Source organism: Chiroxiphia lanceolata, chromosome 9 (genome assembly GCF_009829145.1).
Source record: "Chiroxiphia lanceolata isolate bChiLan1 chromosome 9, bChiLan1.pri, whole genome shotgun sequence".
Taxonomy (NCBI): domain Eukaryota; kingdom Metazoa; phylum Chordata; class Aves; order Passeriformes; family Pipridae; genus Chiroxiphia; species Chiroxiphia lanceolata.
In genome coordinates, this window is record NC_045645.1 from 12,155,958 (window position 1) to 12,170,000 (window position 14,043).

A 14,043-nucleotide genomic window follows, 5' to 3' on the forward strand; every position below is an offset into this window, starting at 1 on the left:
TTTGCAAATATATCAAATTTTTTGGCCTTCACAGTCCAACCATTGGTTTGTTGTTTCCATGCTAATACAAATTCTTGTGTTAATAGGAGCATGGCCTTGGGTTTCTGCATCCGTATGGGAAAAAGTTACTTGTCTGATGGTAAACAAAGAACAGAAGAATCGATTCACTGTCCTCACTTTTAAAAAGATGGTATGAAGCCATAGTGAAGCAATTTTAATTGTGCCTGTGTAACACTTGGGATCAGTAAGATCATTTGTGTTCTGTTTTTAGGGATCAGGGTGCTCCGGAGCACACACGGCATTAGAAATGCAAAACATGACCGCATGTTCTCAGGGCTCTGTCAGAGACACATGAAAGAGCACTTGTGCTGGGATGCTCAGCTCTGAGGGTATTCTCTGTTCAGTGTGTATTTACAGAGATGTATGAATATTTGATTAATGAGTCATGGTCTCTGGAGAAATTTAATAACTGTGCTGCTGTACAAAGCCAGCTCCTTCACTGTTAACACAGCTGCCAATAGTGTCACTGACACTGGAGCCCTTTCTGCATCTAATGTATGCTGGGGAGTAAATTCCTTCGTTGCAAGAGAATCCATGGGACACATTATTCAGTTATCTGTTTTGAACTGTTGCAGGCTCAATTTACAGCCCCTGATTTGTAAAGATTTTTCCAATGGAAACAAGCAGTGACACGTGAGCCATAAAGCAGCAGTTTCACGAGGCTGTGTTGTTCCAGAAGTTAGTGGGAAGGTCAGTTCAAAAGGAGAGTTGCTTTGAAAATTCAGTTTATAAAATGTAAAAGGAACAATGGATGAAAATATTCATGGATAGGAGAGTGCTCCAGCAAATTCTTGCTGCCTTAAAAACTGTGTTCAATGGGATTTCTCCAGTGAGGAGAGGTTGTTCAGGGGTACACGACTCACGGGATGGGGCAGAAGTTTTCTCCCTCCGTGACACCAGACCAGAAGTGATCTTCATTGTTGCCGAGCAGTTTCCCAAGAATCAGTCGCTGCTAATTTTATAATTTCTCCATTTTTATCCCTAATACCTGTGAAGAGATCAATTTTCACTTAGGAAGTTAGGGGTATATTTTAGTGGTGTTACTCCAGCTCAACTGCCTTAAATAATAGGGGGGAAAGTGTCAAAAAAAGATAAATTTAGTGCAGAGGCTTTCACTAGAAGCTTTAACTGCAGGTTAGAATTATACATGCTATGCAGAATTTCCTGCAACACTTCTCCTTTGGGCCACAATGCATTACAGCAGACGTATAATGAAGCTGCTATAAAATCCGTGGTAATTAAGGGGGATTTGACAGTAATTGCAACAGTGAATCAACTTAATTATTACCTGCTTCAAAGAGAGCTAACCTGATGTTATAATCTAACCTTTCCTACTTCTAAAATGAGAGATTAAACAAGTATATGTAGCATTTAAGAATTAAATCTGTTGAGATAGAATTATAATAATATACTTTTCATATACATTTTATATCTATGTGTGTGAGTGGGTACAAAGCAGCAAAAGAAGCAGCACCATAAACTGACAAGCTGAGTGTGTGCATTCATAAAATAAACAGAACTGAGGTGAGCCAGCTCCTCCGCTGTTTGCTGAAAGCAGGGGGACCTGGAGACAGAATGTTGCTATAAAACCCTATGACACACACAAGCCCAGTTCCTTGAACAGCCTTGTAAGGGGATGTGGTGGATGTATTGTCTTTCCATGCCTAATTTAAAGCAAACTTCTGAAACACATTTAAGGTTGGCTGTAAAGCTGCAAAACGGGGAAGGTGCTTGAGGGCTTTGCAGCCCTGCTCACAGCCCCCTGCTGTGGCAGCTCCTGGGATGTGCAGGATGGGAGGGTCAGGTCACACAGCACAGAGGAGGTTCTCCTTTGTCCAAAACTGGTTTGCTGGTTTTCAGTGCCCTTGAGCTAAAAAGAAGCTTTTGTAATGTCTTACAATGGCTTTGAAGCTGGGACCTGGGCTACAGAGCTCCATGGATTAGAATCATAGAATCATGGAATCTTTGGGGTTGGAAAGGCACTTCAAGACCATCGAGTCCAACCGTTCCCCCAGCACTGCCAAGCCCACCCGTGTCCCCAGGTCCCCCGAGGGCTCAGGACTCAGTGCAGTTCCCACTCTTGGTGCTGCTGGGAGAGTTTTACAGTTCAAACGGTGCTGCCTCTCTTACAGAGTGATGTCCAAACCTCCGGGTGTTTCCTCTACCCTGAGGTTTAGACAATCATCATAATCATCAGCCAGAAACAGCCCAACATAACATGGCTCTGATCAATCCTGGCCTGAGCAATCCAGCTCTTTCACCTCCTGCAGCAGGTTTAGGAACCCATTCACTCAGGGTCTACCGACTGAGCCCATAAATCCAGTCATCCCTGTGGCCTTTGATTTCAGAGTTTTTGGGATGTGTTACCTCAGGGCAGGGGATTGTCAGAAGGTCACTGATCCAAACCCTTCTCCAAACTCTTCCCCAGAGTTGCACCTGGTTGGTACATACTGTGCTGTACCTGTAAAGCAGGTGGAAGGTAAGAGTTGCAATAATAAAGCATTAGCTTAGAAAAAAAGAGAAAAGTGAGCAGCAGCAGCATCACCATCATTATCGTGAAAACTTGCCACAGCAACTTTCCCAGGAAGTTCATCTGCAAAACTGACAAAATTCTCTTCAACTCTGCTCTGAGGAGGGGTTTGACCATCCAAGGGAGGCACTGAGGGGCTGACTCGTGCAAGCCCTTAAAATAAATCTGCCAACTTTTAATTCTCTTGTTATGTTGTGGGTTAAAGGTGTCACCTGCCATGGGTGTGTGATTTAGCTCCATGGCAAGGACAAAGCCTAACACTGCATTAAGCCAGAACCGTCTCATCTTTAGGATGTACTTTTAGAAGATTACAGCTGCTGAATCTGCCTTAAAGTAAATTTGGAAGTCCACCAGTCTTTGAATAGTGTTGTCCAGTAAAAACGGTACAGAAAGCCAACTGAGCTTGGTAGTAATAAAAAAATCTCATTCTATTGCTGGCCTTGTGATTGTAAATTAAGAATAAATATCTGATTTGCAGGGGAAAGCAGGCTGTGGTTTCTCTTTATGTGCAGACAGTGTAATCTCTCCATCAGTCATTACACCTGTAAACTGTGGAAACCTCAAGGTGCCTGGGAGCATCCCAGGACATGTGCCCAAAGTGCATCACACCTGTATCTCCTAGTGAGACTTTTAGTTTTGATGCTCCTTCATAAACCATGGGAAGATCCTCTGCTACAACTATGAGTAAAGCCACTTTAGACTCCCAGGAAACAATCTCCTGGGAATTAACACCAGCAATGCTCCAGACCCTGTTAAGTGGCTGTGAAGAAAAACAGGATCCCTCCTACAATTCTACACTGAGGAAAGACTGAGATTCCCAGGAGCTCTCAACCAGCAGCTCCTCTCCGGACACTTCCAGCCTGGAGCTCTGTAACTCTCACAACACTTATTCCCACTTGGAATGTGCCTAATGTGGGACAGACTACAGTAAACCCAGGGTTATCTGTTATTTCTCATCCCTCTTCCTGGAAGCTGCCTGAGGTTCTGGGGTTCCAGGCCTGTGTCCTGGTGCCAGCAGTGCCTCTGCTCGTGTGTAAGGAGAGGGAATGGCAGACTTTAAATAACAAATTTTCACTGATGCCTTTTGCTATTTTTACAACACATTTTAAAATAAATGAGAGATTAACACAGAAAAAAAGTCCTTCAGGTGCATTCTCAGGAACTATTTTTTCATAAGGTTTTAATGGATTCAGGGTTGAGCTCCACTAAAATCTGGATTTATTAGAAACGCTCTGTGCATTTCAATGGAGTTTTTCTCATGAATCTGGATATTTTACATTATTTCAATAGAGCTGACCCTCTGTTTCATTAGAAATGCTCCAATATAACCCATGGAGCATTTCTAATGATTCTGGTTTTACAGCAAATCCAAGGGTCAGCTGTACTGCAAACAATGGTGCTAACCTCTAGGTTTATTAGAAAAATGCTTTCTGTCTCAATGGAGCATTTCTAATAAATCAGATAAATAGGGATCTCCCACAAAAATGCTCCACTGGTGAAATAGACAAATGAGGGTCATTGTTACTGAGATTTTTTAAAAAACAAAGATTGTTTAATAGACTTTTTTGTTGCTCTTTGTGGTGTGATCCCCTCCTATCCAGAGTTTAGGTCTTTACCATGAAGAACTTAATAAATATTCTATATAATTCCATCAGAAACAAGCACTGCTGCCTCAAACTGACAAGCATTTTTCACCTCACCCATGAAGACACTACAGCAAGGCCAACTTCCATGATGGATCTGTGGTTGCCAGGTTGGTGTTCAGGGCCTTGGTGCTGTGCCAGGAGTTGGGATGGGTCCTTTCATGCTCTGCAGAAATAGAGAGAGGGTGAATGTCACAACTACTCAGCACTGGGGTTCACCATTGGCCCACTACAGGTGCCCATGACATTGAACTGCAGCAGATGAGAAGGAGAATTTTTTAGACCTTTAAGTTTGCTTTTTGTCCAAATTTCTTCCAATTTCAACAGAAAAAAGTTTGTCATTAAATGCGTAGGCCACAGGAAAAGATAAAAAATTACCTCACACAGACGATTTCAACAGGCCTCTCTCCACATCAGGTCATGGACAAGTTACAACTTGTGGGCTGAAGCTGCAGAGACCCATCACCATCCCTCTGGATCTCCTCCTGGTGTACGAGCGAGTGCTTTAGGTACCTATGCACAGGCTCTTTGGAGGTTTGGGGAGTGTATCCACGTCAGGAGAGCCCATCTCTGTGCAGGCAGACTGGGCACAGAGAGCCCATCTCTGTGCACTGAGAGCCTGGATGTGAAACCTGCTCCTCAGCAAGAGGAGATCCTGCATCGTGGTGCCATCAGGAACAGGAATCTGGGGCAGGCACTGATGAACTCATGTTGATCCAGTCCAGGAAGAGTAAATGCAATGCTGTGAAATGCAAAAAAAGCCTTGGTAAGCCGAGACAAAGCTTTCTCTTTGAGAGGAAAGGCCAATGAGATAATTTCAATGACTGAAGATTTGGTTAGAATGTTCTATATTTATGGAGTATATTCTGTCCTGTCCAGATTTCCCTGTGGTTCAAATACCACACAGTTACTGCATTTGGATTCCCTGTTCTGTCTCTGTGAATTGCAAATCCTTGGCTAAAAGCCAGTTAGTCTGTCTGAACAGTATTCCAGTCTTCTGCCCTGCACTCCCTAACAACTTCAGGAAATCTGCTGACCAGTTTCTCTGAAAACCTGAAAATAAAACACGCCGCAGTGGTGACAAATCCACAAACCCAGAGATTCCACTTTAAAAATGATTGGTGTGTCTGAGTGCACTCTTTATTTTTTCTTTCTGTCAAGTTGGATGATTTTACCCAGCAGTGAAAACAGAGAAATCCACAATGGAGTCAAACAAGAGGAATTTTACCTGCAGGGGTGCTGGATGTCTGCCCTCTGCCTGGTGCTGGAATATGGGATTGTGGCAGTGTGGAAAGATGCTGAACTATCCTTCATGAGGATCAGAGAGTGTGAGCACCACTGATTTCCCTGTTCCCTGGCTTCTCCCTACACAAGTTCCTGCTGCAGCACCAGTGTCCTCTAAATGATAAACAAGTTCTGTAGCAGAAAACTGCAGGTCAGGGCGGGAGCCTGCTCGATCAGGGGGATTATAGCAGAACCAGCAATGGGATTTCAAGGCTTTTCCTACCCCAGGGGCACTGGAAATATCAGCACCAGGCCCACTCCCCCTCCCCACTCAGATGAGCCTCAGCAGTTCATCATGTCAAGTCTTGCTGCTGAGTGCTGTGTCTGGGGCCTCTGGCTGTCAGAGGCAGGATTTCATCCCGGGCTCCCTAAGGCCATATAGAAAGCCTAAAATGTTCATTTATGTTGCTTATTGTCTGGCCAAACCTGTGTGTGCTTAAAAAATATCTGGAAGTTTGAAGGCTGATCCCTGATTGTCGTGGTTTAGAAATTTAGTTGTTATTTTAAAAAGTTAAATATGTTTATTGTTATGAACGGCAATGCTTTTGTCAACTCTTAGTGCTCCTACATAAAGTGTTTATATGTGAGATGTTTCCTTCTGTGATGTGACTTCCTGAGCTCAGTCTCTCTCATTATATTTTTTCTAAAAAGATAATATCACTATACAAGTCTAATTTAGAGATATCTGTAAACATGTTATACAGAGAGCACAAATATTTATGGATGTGGGAATTTGTACCTTGGCTTGTCAGAATTTCTGTGTTTGTGCACATATATTTCCATGTTTGTGCACTTCCATGTTTATACCCATATATACTGTAGAACAGTATTCCTGTAATAGTCAGTGTGGGCATAAGTGTTTATAACATGTAGATTTATTTGCTTTATATATTCAATGTACCTGCATAGCCAGAACTTCATCTGCTGCTCAGAATTTATTCCAGCTTTCCACACGAGCTCTTTCAAACAATGCTAATTGCTTCAGAACCAAGATCATTGATGATAACTCTTTTAGGAATTGTCATGTTGTCTATAAATATTTAGCTGAATTGTATTTGCCAATGTACCTCTGTATTACAGATGAAAAGGCAGCATCTGCCGAAATTAAAAGTGGCCGCGTTTTCGCTGTGGCTTAATTAAATGCCAAAATTTATCTACATTAACAACAAAGTGGCGAAATTTATTGATCAATTCACATGATATAAGTTGACAAATGGCCCGAGCAATTTCCATAATTTTCTACACGTGTTAAAATTTGTAATGAAACAGGAATACTTTATCAGCAGGAGCTGTGGGTGGGAGGGGGCCGGGCTGTGCCCCGGGGCGCTGAGCTGAGCTCGCTGTCCAGCCCAGGCTCTGGGATCCGTGTACAGATGGGCCTTTGACAGTCCTACAGCTGTTCTCCTAATTGTCCATTAAGTGTTCTATTGATTCTCTGATTCAAAGTACATGTCTTTCAGCCCAGGCTATCGTGTGAAGTGGCAGACACATTCCTCCTAGAATGACAGAGCTGCTTGAAACCTAAAAATGTGGGCTGCCAGTTCCAATTGAGGAGCCCGCTTTCAAAGGGAAGGCTTGGTTAAAGAAGCTTTGTGAGAGCGCCTTAGATTTGAGTTTCTAAACTTTTAGCATCAATCAATTAAAGCAGCAGCAGCAGCAGGAAAAGTTGTAATTCCTCGTTAAGGGTTTGCACGTGGCTGGTAAAGCTCTGCCTAAGGATCCCTGCTTGTGATAATAAGGATTAGATCTTGTTTAGCTGCATGTAGATTTTATCCTCAGCCCTCTCTGACATATGCAATGATATTCTCATTTGACTTGCAAGTTCACTTTTAGTATTTTTTTAAAGGAAAATCATCTGCAATTCCAGCTCATGCCAGTCAGGAGCCTGTTTAAAATCATCTGCCTTTAATCTGAAGAGTGAAGGATAAGATGCATATCTGTTGCAAGGACCATAAATCTTCAAAGAAACAAATAGCCACAGATAAAACTGTAAAAGTTATTTAGTTCTCTTCCGAAAGAGGTTTATTAATCTAAAATTTCCAGTCCATTGTGTCATGATTTGGTTATCTCACTGTATTTCATTTCCTGCAATTGTATAAGCCTTGTGTATCAAGCAAAGAGATGAGAGTCTCAGAGCTTAAACTTGATCACTTGTGTTCAGATCTATCACTAGAGCCAGGGGAAAAAAGAAGAAATATAAAAAATAGCCACCTGAACTACCTGAGAGATTTGGACTGTGAAGATTTTTATTCCCATTTCCTCATATTTTAATGAGATGTGTATGAAGTGGTTTTATTATTGAATTTAAACCGAATTTTAAATCCTTGTTTGTCTTTTTTAATTCACAATTCCTGGTAGAAAGAACACAAACAAAGTGTTTATAGATTTACTGCTTGGGAACCACCCGTGGGGGTTGTGCATAAAATGATCTCTTCCCATGTGCCACCAGTTTCAGTTGCCTTTATATTTTTCTTTTTTAAAATCCCCATCATTTAAAAGAGACATAAAGCTGTTTTTGATAAAGCTTTAAATAAGGAGAATTATTCCTCATTGAGAAGATTTTTATCTGTATAGTTAATGAAAAGCCACTTTGCTGTGAGTGTATAATATCTGATTATTCTTTAACCACCCTCTTTACATCCTTGCCCACGTGGGTGTTGCACCCCAGTTACCTCTGTATGGTTTTGTGTCTGAAAACCTTTACCCCCAGTCCCTATTCCACAGATTCACCAGGTGGGGCAAACAGATGACTTGGACCCATCAATCAAATTAGTTACAGCCTTTTAATTTAAACAAGAAGCTGATTTGAACAGAATTAGAAATTTTTTTTTAACCTTAACCTATTTGGGTCATCAAATTTACAAGCAAAGGCAATGTTTAATCCTAAGAAGTGAGAGTGAAAACTCAGATGGGGATTCCAAGAATACAAATGAAATTTCTACTCATACATCAAAGGCACACAAAGAAAAGAAAGGGGCGGAAAAAAGAAGTGAAAAAAAAAAAGGAAAGAAATGGTATGAAAGGGGAGGCATTTGACATTTTATAATCAGAGTTTCTCTCTCTATTCCATAAAAAAGAATATGTGTCAAATTAAAGAAATAGTGTAGGAAGCTGTAGTATATGTTCCCAGGCATTTCTCATTTTAGGAATGTAAGACTGGGGCAAACCCACTAAAAGCCCCCTGCACCAAGGGGACAGAAACCACCCATTTGTTTTCACCATCCGAAGAGGAAACTGGAGAGTCTCTCTAATATAATAAACCATTTATTGACACCTGCAAAACACTTTGTAAATCCACCTCAACCCCAGTGCTTTCAATTACATCAGCAGCCAGTTTTTTAAAAAGATTTTTAGAAGCTTTCAAGTGTGGACTTTCGTCTTGTTGAATGAACTTCAGCTACACTAAATTTTAAGTAAATTTGTGATGACTGAGCAATATACATTGGCTGAGCTAGAATCCAATAACCCACAGGACAAATTAATTTTCAACAAAAAGGGCAGAAACCTCAAGTGCCATGAGTATATGGAATCTCAGTCTATCTCTCTGGAGCCATTTTTGCAAATCACTACAGCTATTCATAATCTAAATCAGTCTCCTTTAGCAGCAGAAAGATCTTTTTTCATGACAAAACAGAAGATGACATTCATTAGTGCCTAACTTGCATAAGCTACCTTAAATTTATTGGTGCTCTTATACTTATCTGGGTAAGAATTCCTTTGTCTACAGCTATAGGAAAATTCTGGACGTACTACTTAAAAATATAAATTGTCACTTTTATCAGAACTTTTGGCAGTTTACTTTATTTTAGAAGTAAAACTGGTGGTTAAGGTTTTAAGGCTTCCAATGAGCGTTGTTTCAATCATGGTTAATCTGCACCCAGGATGGCAATACTGATACAAGGGAGCAGTTGGACAAAAATCCAGGGAACTGCCACCGCCTGGAGCACCAGGCACTGACTTTTCCGTGGGCTGAAGTACAACTTATGGCATTACAAGAGAATCCTATGACCTATGTGTGGATTCAGGGTAGACAGACAAACCCTTGGCTGACATAGTACATAATTTTCTGGACAGTGTCTCCCTTCTCTCCTGTGATGGACAATTTCTTACATGGAAGTTCATAGAACCACAACATGGAATCACAGAATGGTTTGAGTTTAAAGTGACCTTAAAGCTCATCCAGTTCCACCCCCTGCCATGGGCAGGGACACCTTCCACTAGACCAGGTTGCTCCAAGCCCCATCCAACCTGGCCTTGAAGTCCTACCAGGCCATACCAACCCGCCTGCAAATATCCCAAATCCTACAGGAACTGCAGAGCCTGATTATTGTTAAAATGCACATCAAGTCAGTGTATAGGAAATAAAATATAAATGGATTTGCTTTAATGTGATGCGAGTGAATACTGGTTTTCATCCACCTGTTTTATAAACTCCATTTCCTGTCGTGGGTACAGACTGTTAATTCTTAAATGCCTTTTGCTTAATGTTTCCTACTTGGGATACAACTGCAGGAAGTATTGTGACCTAAAGATTGACATACATGTCATTTGTGCAACTGCTCTTTATTTCTTTGTGCAGAAAAGAAAGTGGAATAAGCATCTGTGGCAGCCTTTGTTACAGCCTGGGTAGAGTCAAATAATCACGGAGTCACTCTTGCCTCAAAACACATGAACATGATTTCAATTATAACTGCTTTTATATGGTGAAAGTGGACAGGGATGTTTGAATGACAAATGAGAGAGATAAAATAATGAGAATGGTAGTGGCTGTGCCTGCTCTCTATTTCTTGATGGAATGACTTGTTGTGGTAGGTCCCACAACCCTGGAAAGTAACTACTGAGCTACTCCCAGCCCGAGGAAACAGTTCCCACAGTGGGGCAGAGGTTGCTCTGGTTCTTATTTCTACCACGGAGTTTTGGTCCTAGCAAAGGTAATGAGGAAATGAGGCTAATACTTAGCCACAGAAAACATGTCAGAACTAACATTATCTTCTCTTAGGAAATCAGGCTAGAAGAATAAAATAAAATTACCAATCAAAGCCTCCCACCAGGAGCACAATACCTACTGTGTGTATTCATCAAGCACAGGTCCTGTATTGGATGGAGTGAGAGGGATCAGATTTAGGGCTGGAAAATATAAAAGAGATTTTGTGGTGTAGATGGATAAATTCTTATGAATTGCTTTGCACATTTTTTCCCCTCAAATCTGAATAGAAGTTCAGGTGAGCTCTTATTTTGGGCCATCTCTCTTTGGAAAAAGCCAGCTGTGTCATCCCTGTTTTATCACCTCCATGCTATTCCAAGCTCAGCTTCAGTGGATGACCTTGGCTGGTCATTTCCTTCCTATAAAGTGGCAATTGGGCTGTTTACTGCCTTCCCAAAAGTGCTTGGGAGCTTAATTAATATCTGCTTTGAGATCCTCAAAAGGTGCTAAAGTGTTACTAGGTACCAAACTCAATCTTTGGAGCTCTAAACATGGAAGAGGAAAGGGACTCTTAGGGATCTACCAGGAAAGTGGCTTAGGAATGCAGTGATGTCCTGCCTCTGTTCCTCTTTCTGCAGTGACCCTTCCCTATCACTCTCATCTCTCTACAACAGTTTTCCCATCCAAGCTCCAAACTCCACCCAATGACTCTCCTCCATCCTATTTTCTTCAGGATACATGGGAGCAACACTTGCAATGGAAGAACATCACTTTGTGGGAAGGATAAGAGAGATCTCATGAGATCTGAATGTGGAACAGAAACCCTGGTGCTACTGTACACCTGGAGTGAGGAATCTGCAGCTTTTTATCAACCCCTATGATTTATGGAACATGGATGGCCATGCACTGGTGCCTCAGCTCAGCCTGGCCACGCTCCCTGCTCCTCTCACCTGAAGGATGGGATGACACTCATGGTTAGTCAAGAGAAGCTGCCAAGCACCCTCTGATATATAGTGAGAGACTGCGGATCACAGGACTTGTGAGGAGAACAAAATCAAGTTCTCAGCCCCCAGGCATTCCTGTATATCTCAAACCACCCTTCCAAGGAAGTTATTATATGGGATTGGGAGCAGATCCAACCAGGCTCTAATGTTTGCTTATTATTGTCAGATTTTAAACTGCAACCTGAGCAATTTGTCCTTCCTTTTGAAGCTGATTGAGAGCAGAACAAAATGGCTCAATTATAAAGTTACCATAGCTGGATCTCTTTAAAAGTGAGCCCAATTTAATTGGTTCCTAGGAAATCTCTGCTGTAATTTGGCAGTCCCAGGATGGTCCTGAGGGGTGGCACAAAATAAGGAGGCGATTCCCTCCTGCCAGGCTGCTGGGTCTGCAGCTTCAGCTGATAGTATTAAAATGAAGGTGAGATTTGTTTAAAGCTCTTCTGGAGTGAAAGAGCCATTTCCAGCTGCTGCCATATCCCAGCCTGGAGTGGCAGAGGGAGGGGATGGAGCTGAGGGCAGATGGGATGAGATGATCCACACAAAAATTCAGCAAGTTCCCATGGACCATGGGGAGGTTCTTGAAAACTGAAATCAGAGAGATTCAAACTGTCCTCTTCAAAGCATATAAAAATAATATGCTTTAAAAAAAGTAGAGGAAAAGAAGCTCTAAGACTGGAGGTGACACTGCAAACTGTTTCTTCACGTCTAATTTTTACAGCCTTCAGAAAACCCAGGGAGTCCACACTGCCCACCCACTCTCTTTTTCCAAAAGATTTGGGGAAGTGACTCAAACATTAGTTAAAAATTTAATAAAAGCATTAATAAAAAAATTAAAAATTCATCAAAGCATTAATAAAAGTTGTATCATCTTCAACATTTATGTTAACCTACAACAGAGCTCATGTGTTTCGCAAACATGAAATACTCCAAATACTGCAGCAGGAAAGGGAGGATTTAGCTGAGGAGGGTGTTTGGTAGACAAACATAGTTGTTGGAGTGCTGTGTCTTCTCTGTGCTATTTGGGCCTTTCCCTACCAGGGGTTTCTCTCTCTCTCTGCTACAGATGCTCAATTTCTCTCCCCCTTTTTTTCCTAAGACTTTTCAAAGCCTTCAGAATGAAGGCACTGAGTCCTGAGAATGAATTTAGAACAAACAAACCCCCAGACGCCCCAAAATCAAGCACTGAAAATCCAGTGCCTCGGTTCCCCTGTGCTGCATCTCACCAGAATTACCCACGAGCAACTGTTCTGGCCTTGGCTGGATTTTCCCAGCTTAAAATAGAAATAAAGGCAATATGGTAACACATTTCCACTGGATTGTTTTCCTAAGTAACACAGAGAGAGAGATACAAAGCCTAGGGTAAACACTCAAAAAAAAATTAAAATAAATCGGAGAGTACCCACTTATACAAAGAAAGATTTGGGCAAGAATTACTCTGTGTGACCCAGTCTATGAGTTACCTTTGCCTACATTTACTTGATTTTTTTACATTGCCATGTCAGAGCATCCAGAACTCGACATTAGATGTAAAACAAAACTCTGAAGAGAGGTGAGCTTTTGCAAAAGGATAAATAATCCTTTTGACTTGTGGTTAACGTGCCCATTCCCTCACACTTCACAAGTGGTGAATGAGAGGTCTGATTAAACATGATACAAAAAGAGCTTGCAAGTAGCACTGTTTACTAACATTTCAATTTCTATGCCTCATTTATTAGACTTAGAATAAAAAGGTTAGAGGGGTGTTTGGGATTGTCTTTAACCTTGATGATATTTCCACTGAAGCAGCATAATGGCTCTTAATTGCTTAAGTGAAGAGAACATGTTGACATGTCCTTCTTTGTGCTTAAAGCTCTGTGCCTAAACCATTATGCTAATTCAAGCATTATATACACCAAAGTATTTATGGGACTGACACAAGTGATGTTGCAGGTAAAGGGCTGTGAAATGGTCTGTAAACAGAGAGAATTGATTCCAGGCCCAAAGCAATGCTGTTAAAGTCACAGACATTGAACAGCCAGCCCTACAATTTCTATCCAGATTGTCACACTGGGTCAGGCAGTGTCAGCAGGGCTGCTGTTATAGATCAGATGGGTGGCTTTAATAATATGTAAACCAACCACATAAACCCAAATTAACATGGAAGTAAGACTTGACTGGGCCTTTTTTTTCCTGTGTGCAGCAGTTTTGGTCGCAGAATATTCAGTTGCAGCATTTGCTAAAACATGAACATATTTAAAACCAGTGCAACTTACTCCTGCATTTTGCCTGCTCAGGCAACACTACCATTTGAAAGGATCACAAGGAATATGTGCATTGTGTGAATCTCTGTTCAAAAATAATTCCCATTAGGAGATTTATTTGCTTATTCAAGATATGAACTGGGTAGATTATCTGTATTTTCCTCCTTTGGTCTAAGGCTAGCAGGGAGATTTTACATGATGCTGAAATAATTTATAATCTTTCTTGTTTTGTTACTACTAACCCGTAGCTTTTGGCACTGAACAGGATTTTGAATATCCAATTTCCTTTAAAACCTGCATCTAATTTATTGTTTGCATTTCAGTAATTTTAGACACCTAAATTAGACTGATCAGCTCT

General features: G+C 41.3%; 1 protein-coding gene and 1 long non-coding RNA gene across 4 annotated transcripts in view; one reads left to right on the forward strand and one right to left on the reverse strand.

Moving 5' to 3' along the window:
* The window catches only part of ATG4C (autophagy related 4C cysteine peptidase), a 34,727-nt gene extending 26,889 nt beyond the window's left edge, over nucleotides 1-7,838 (forward strand). The window contains exons 12-13 of one of the 3 annotated variants that reach the window (XM_032696246.1): nucleotides 4,246-4,343; nucleotides 4,651-7,838. In XM_032696246.1, coding sequence (XP_032552137.1) covers nucleotides 4,246-4,296 — 51 coding nt within the window. In that variant the 3' untranslated portion in view covers nucleotides 4,297-4,343; nucleotides 4,651-7,838. The other 2 variants (XM_032696245.1, XM_032696247.1) reach the window with 2 other exon arrangements.
* LOC116790831 overlaps nucleotides 910-14,043 on the reverse strand; it is a 14,660-nt gene continuing 1,526 nt past the window's right edge. Inside the window, exons 3-6 of the long non-coding RNA XR_004358509.1 lie at nucleotides 4,612-4,975; nucleotides 4,286-4,399; nucleotides 2,428-2,521; nucleotides 910-1,048 (exon numbers count right to left, since the gene is read on the reverse strand). This is a non-coding gene — a long non-coding RNA (uncharacterized LOC116790831). The remainder of the gene's footprint in view (nucleotides 1,049-2,427; nucleotides 2,522-4,285; nucleotides 4,400-4,611; nucleotides 4,976-14,043) is intronic.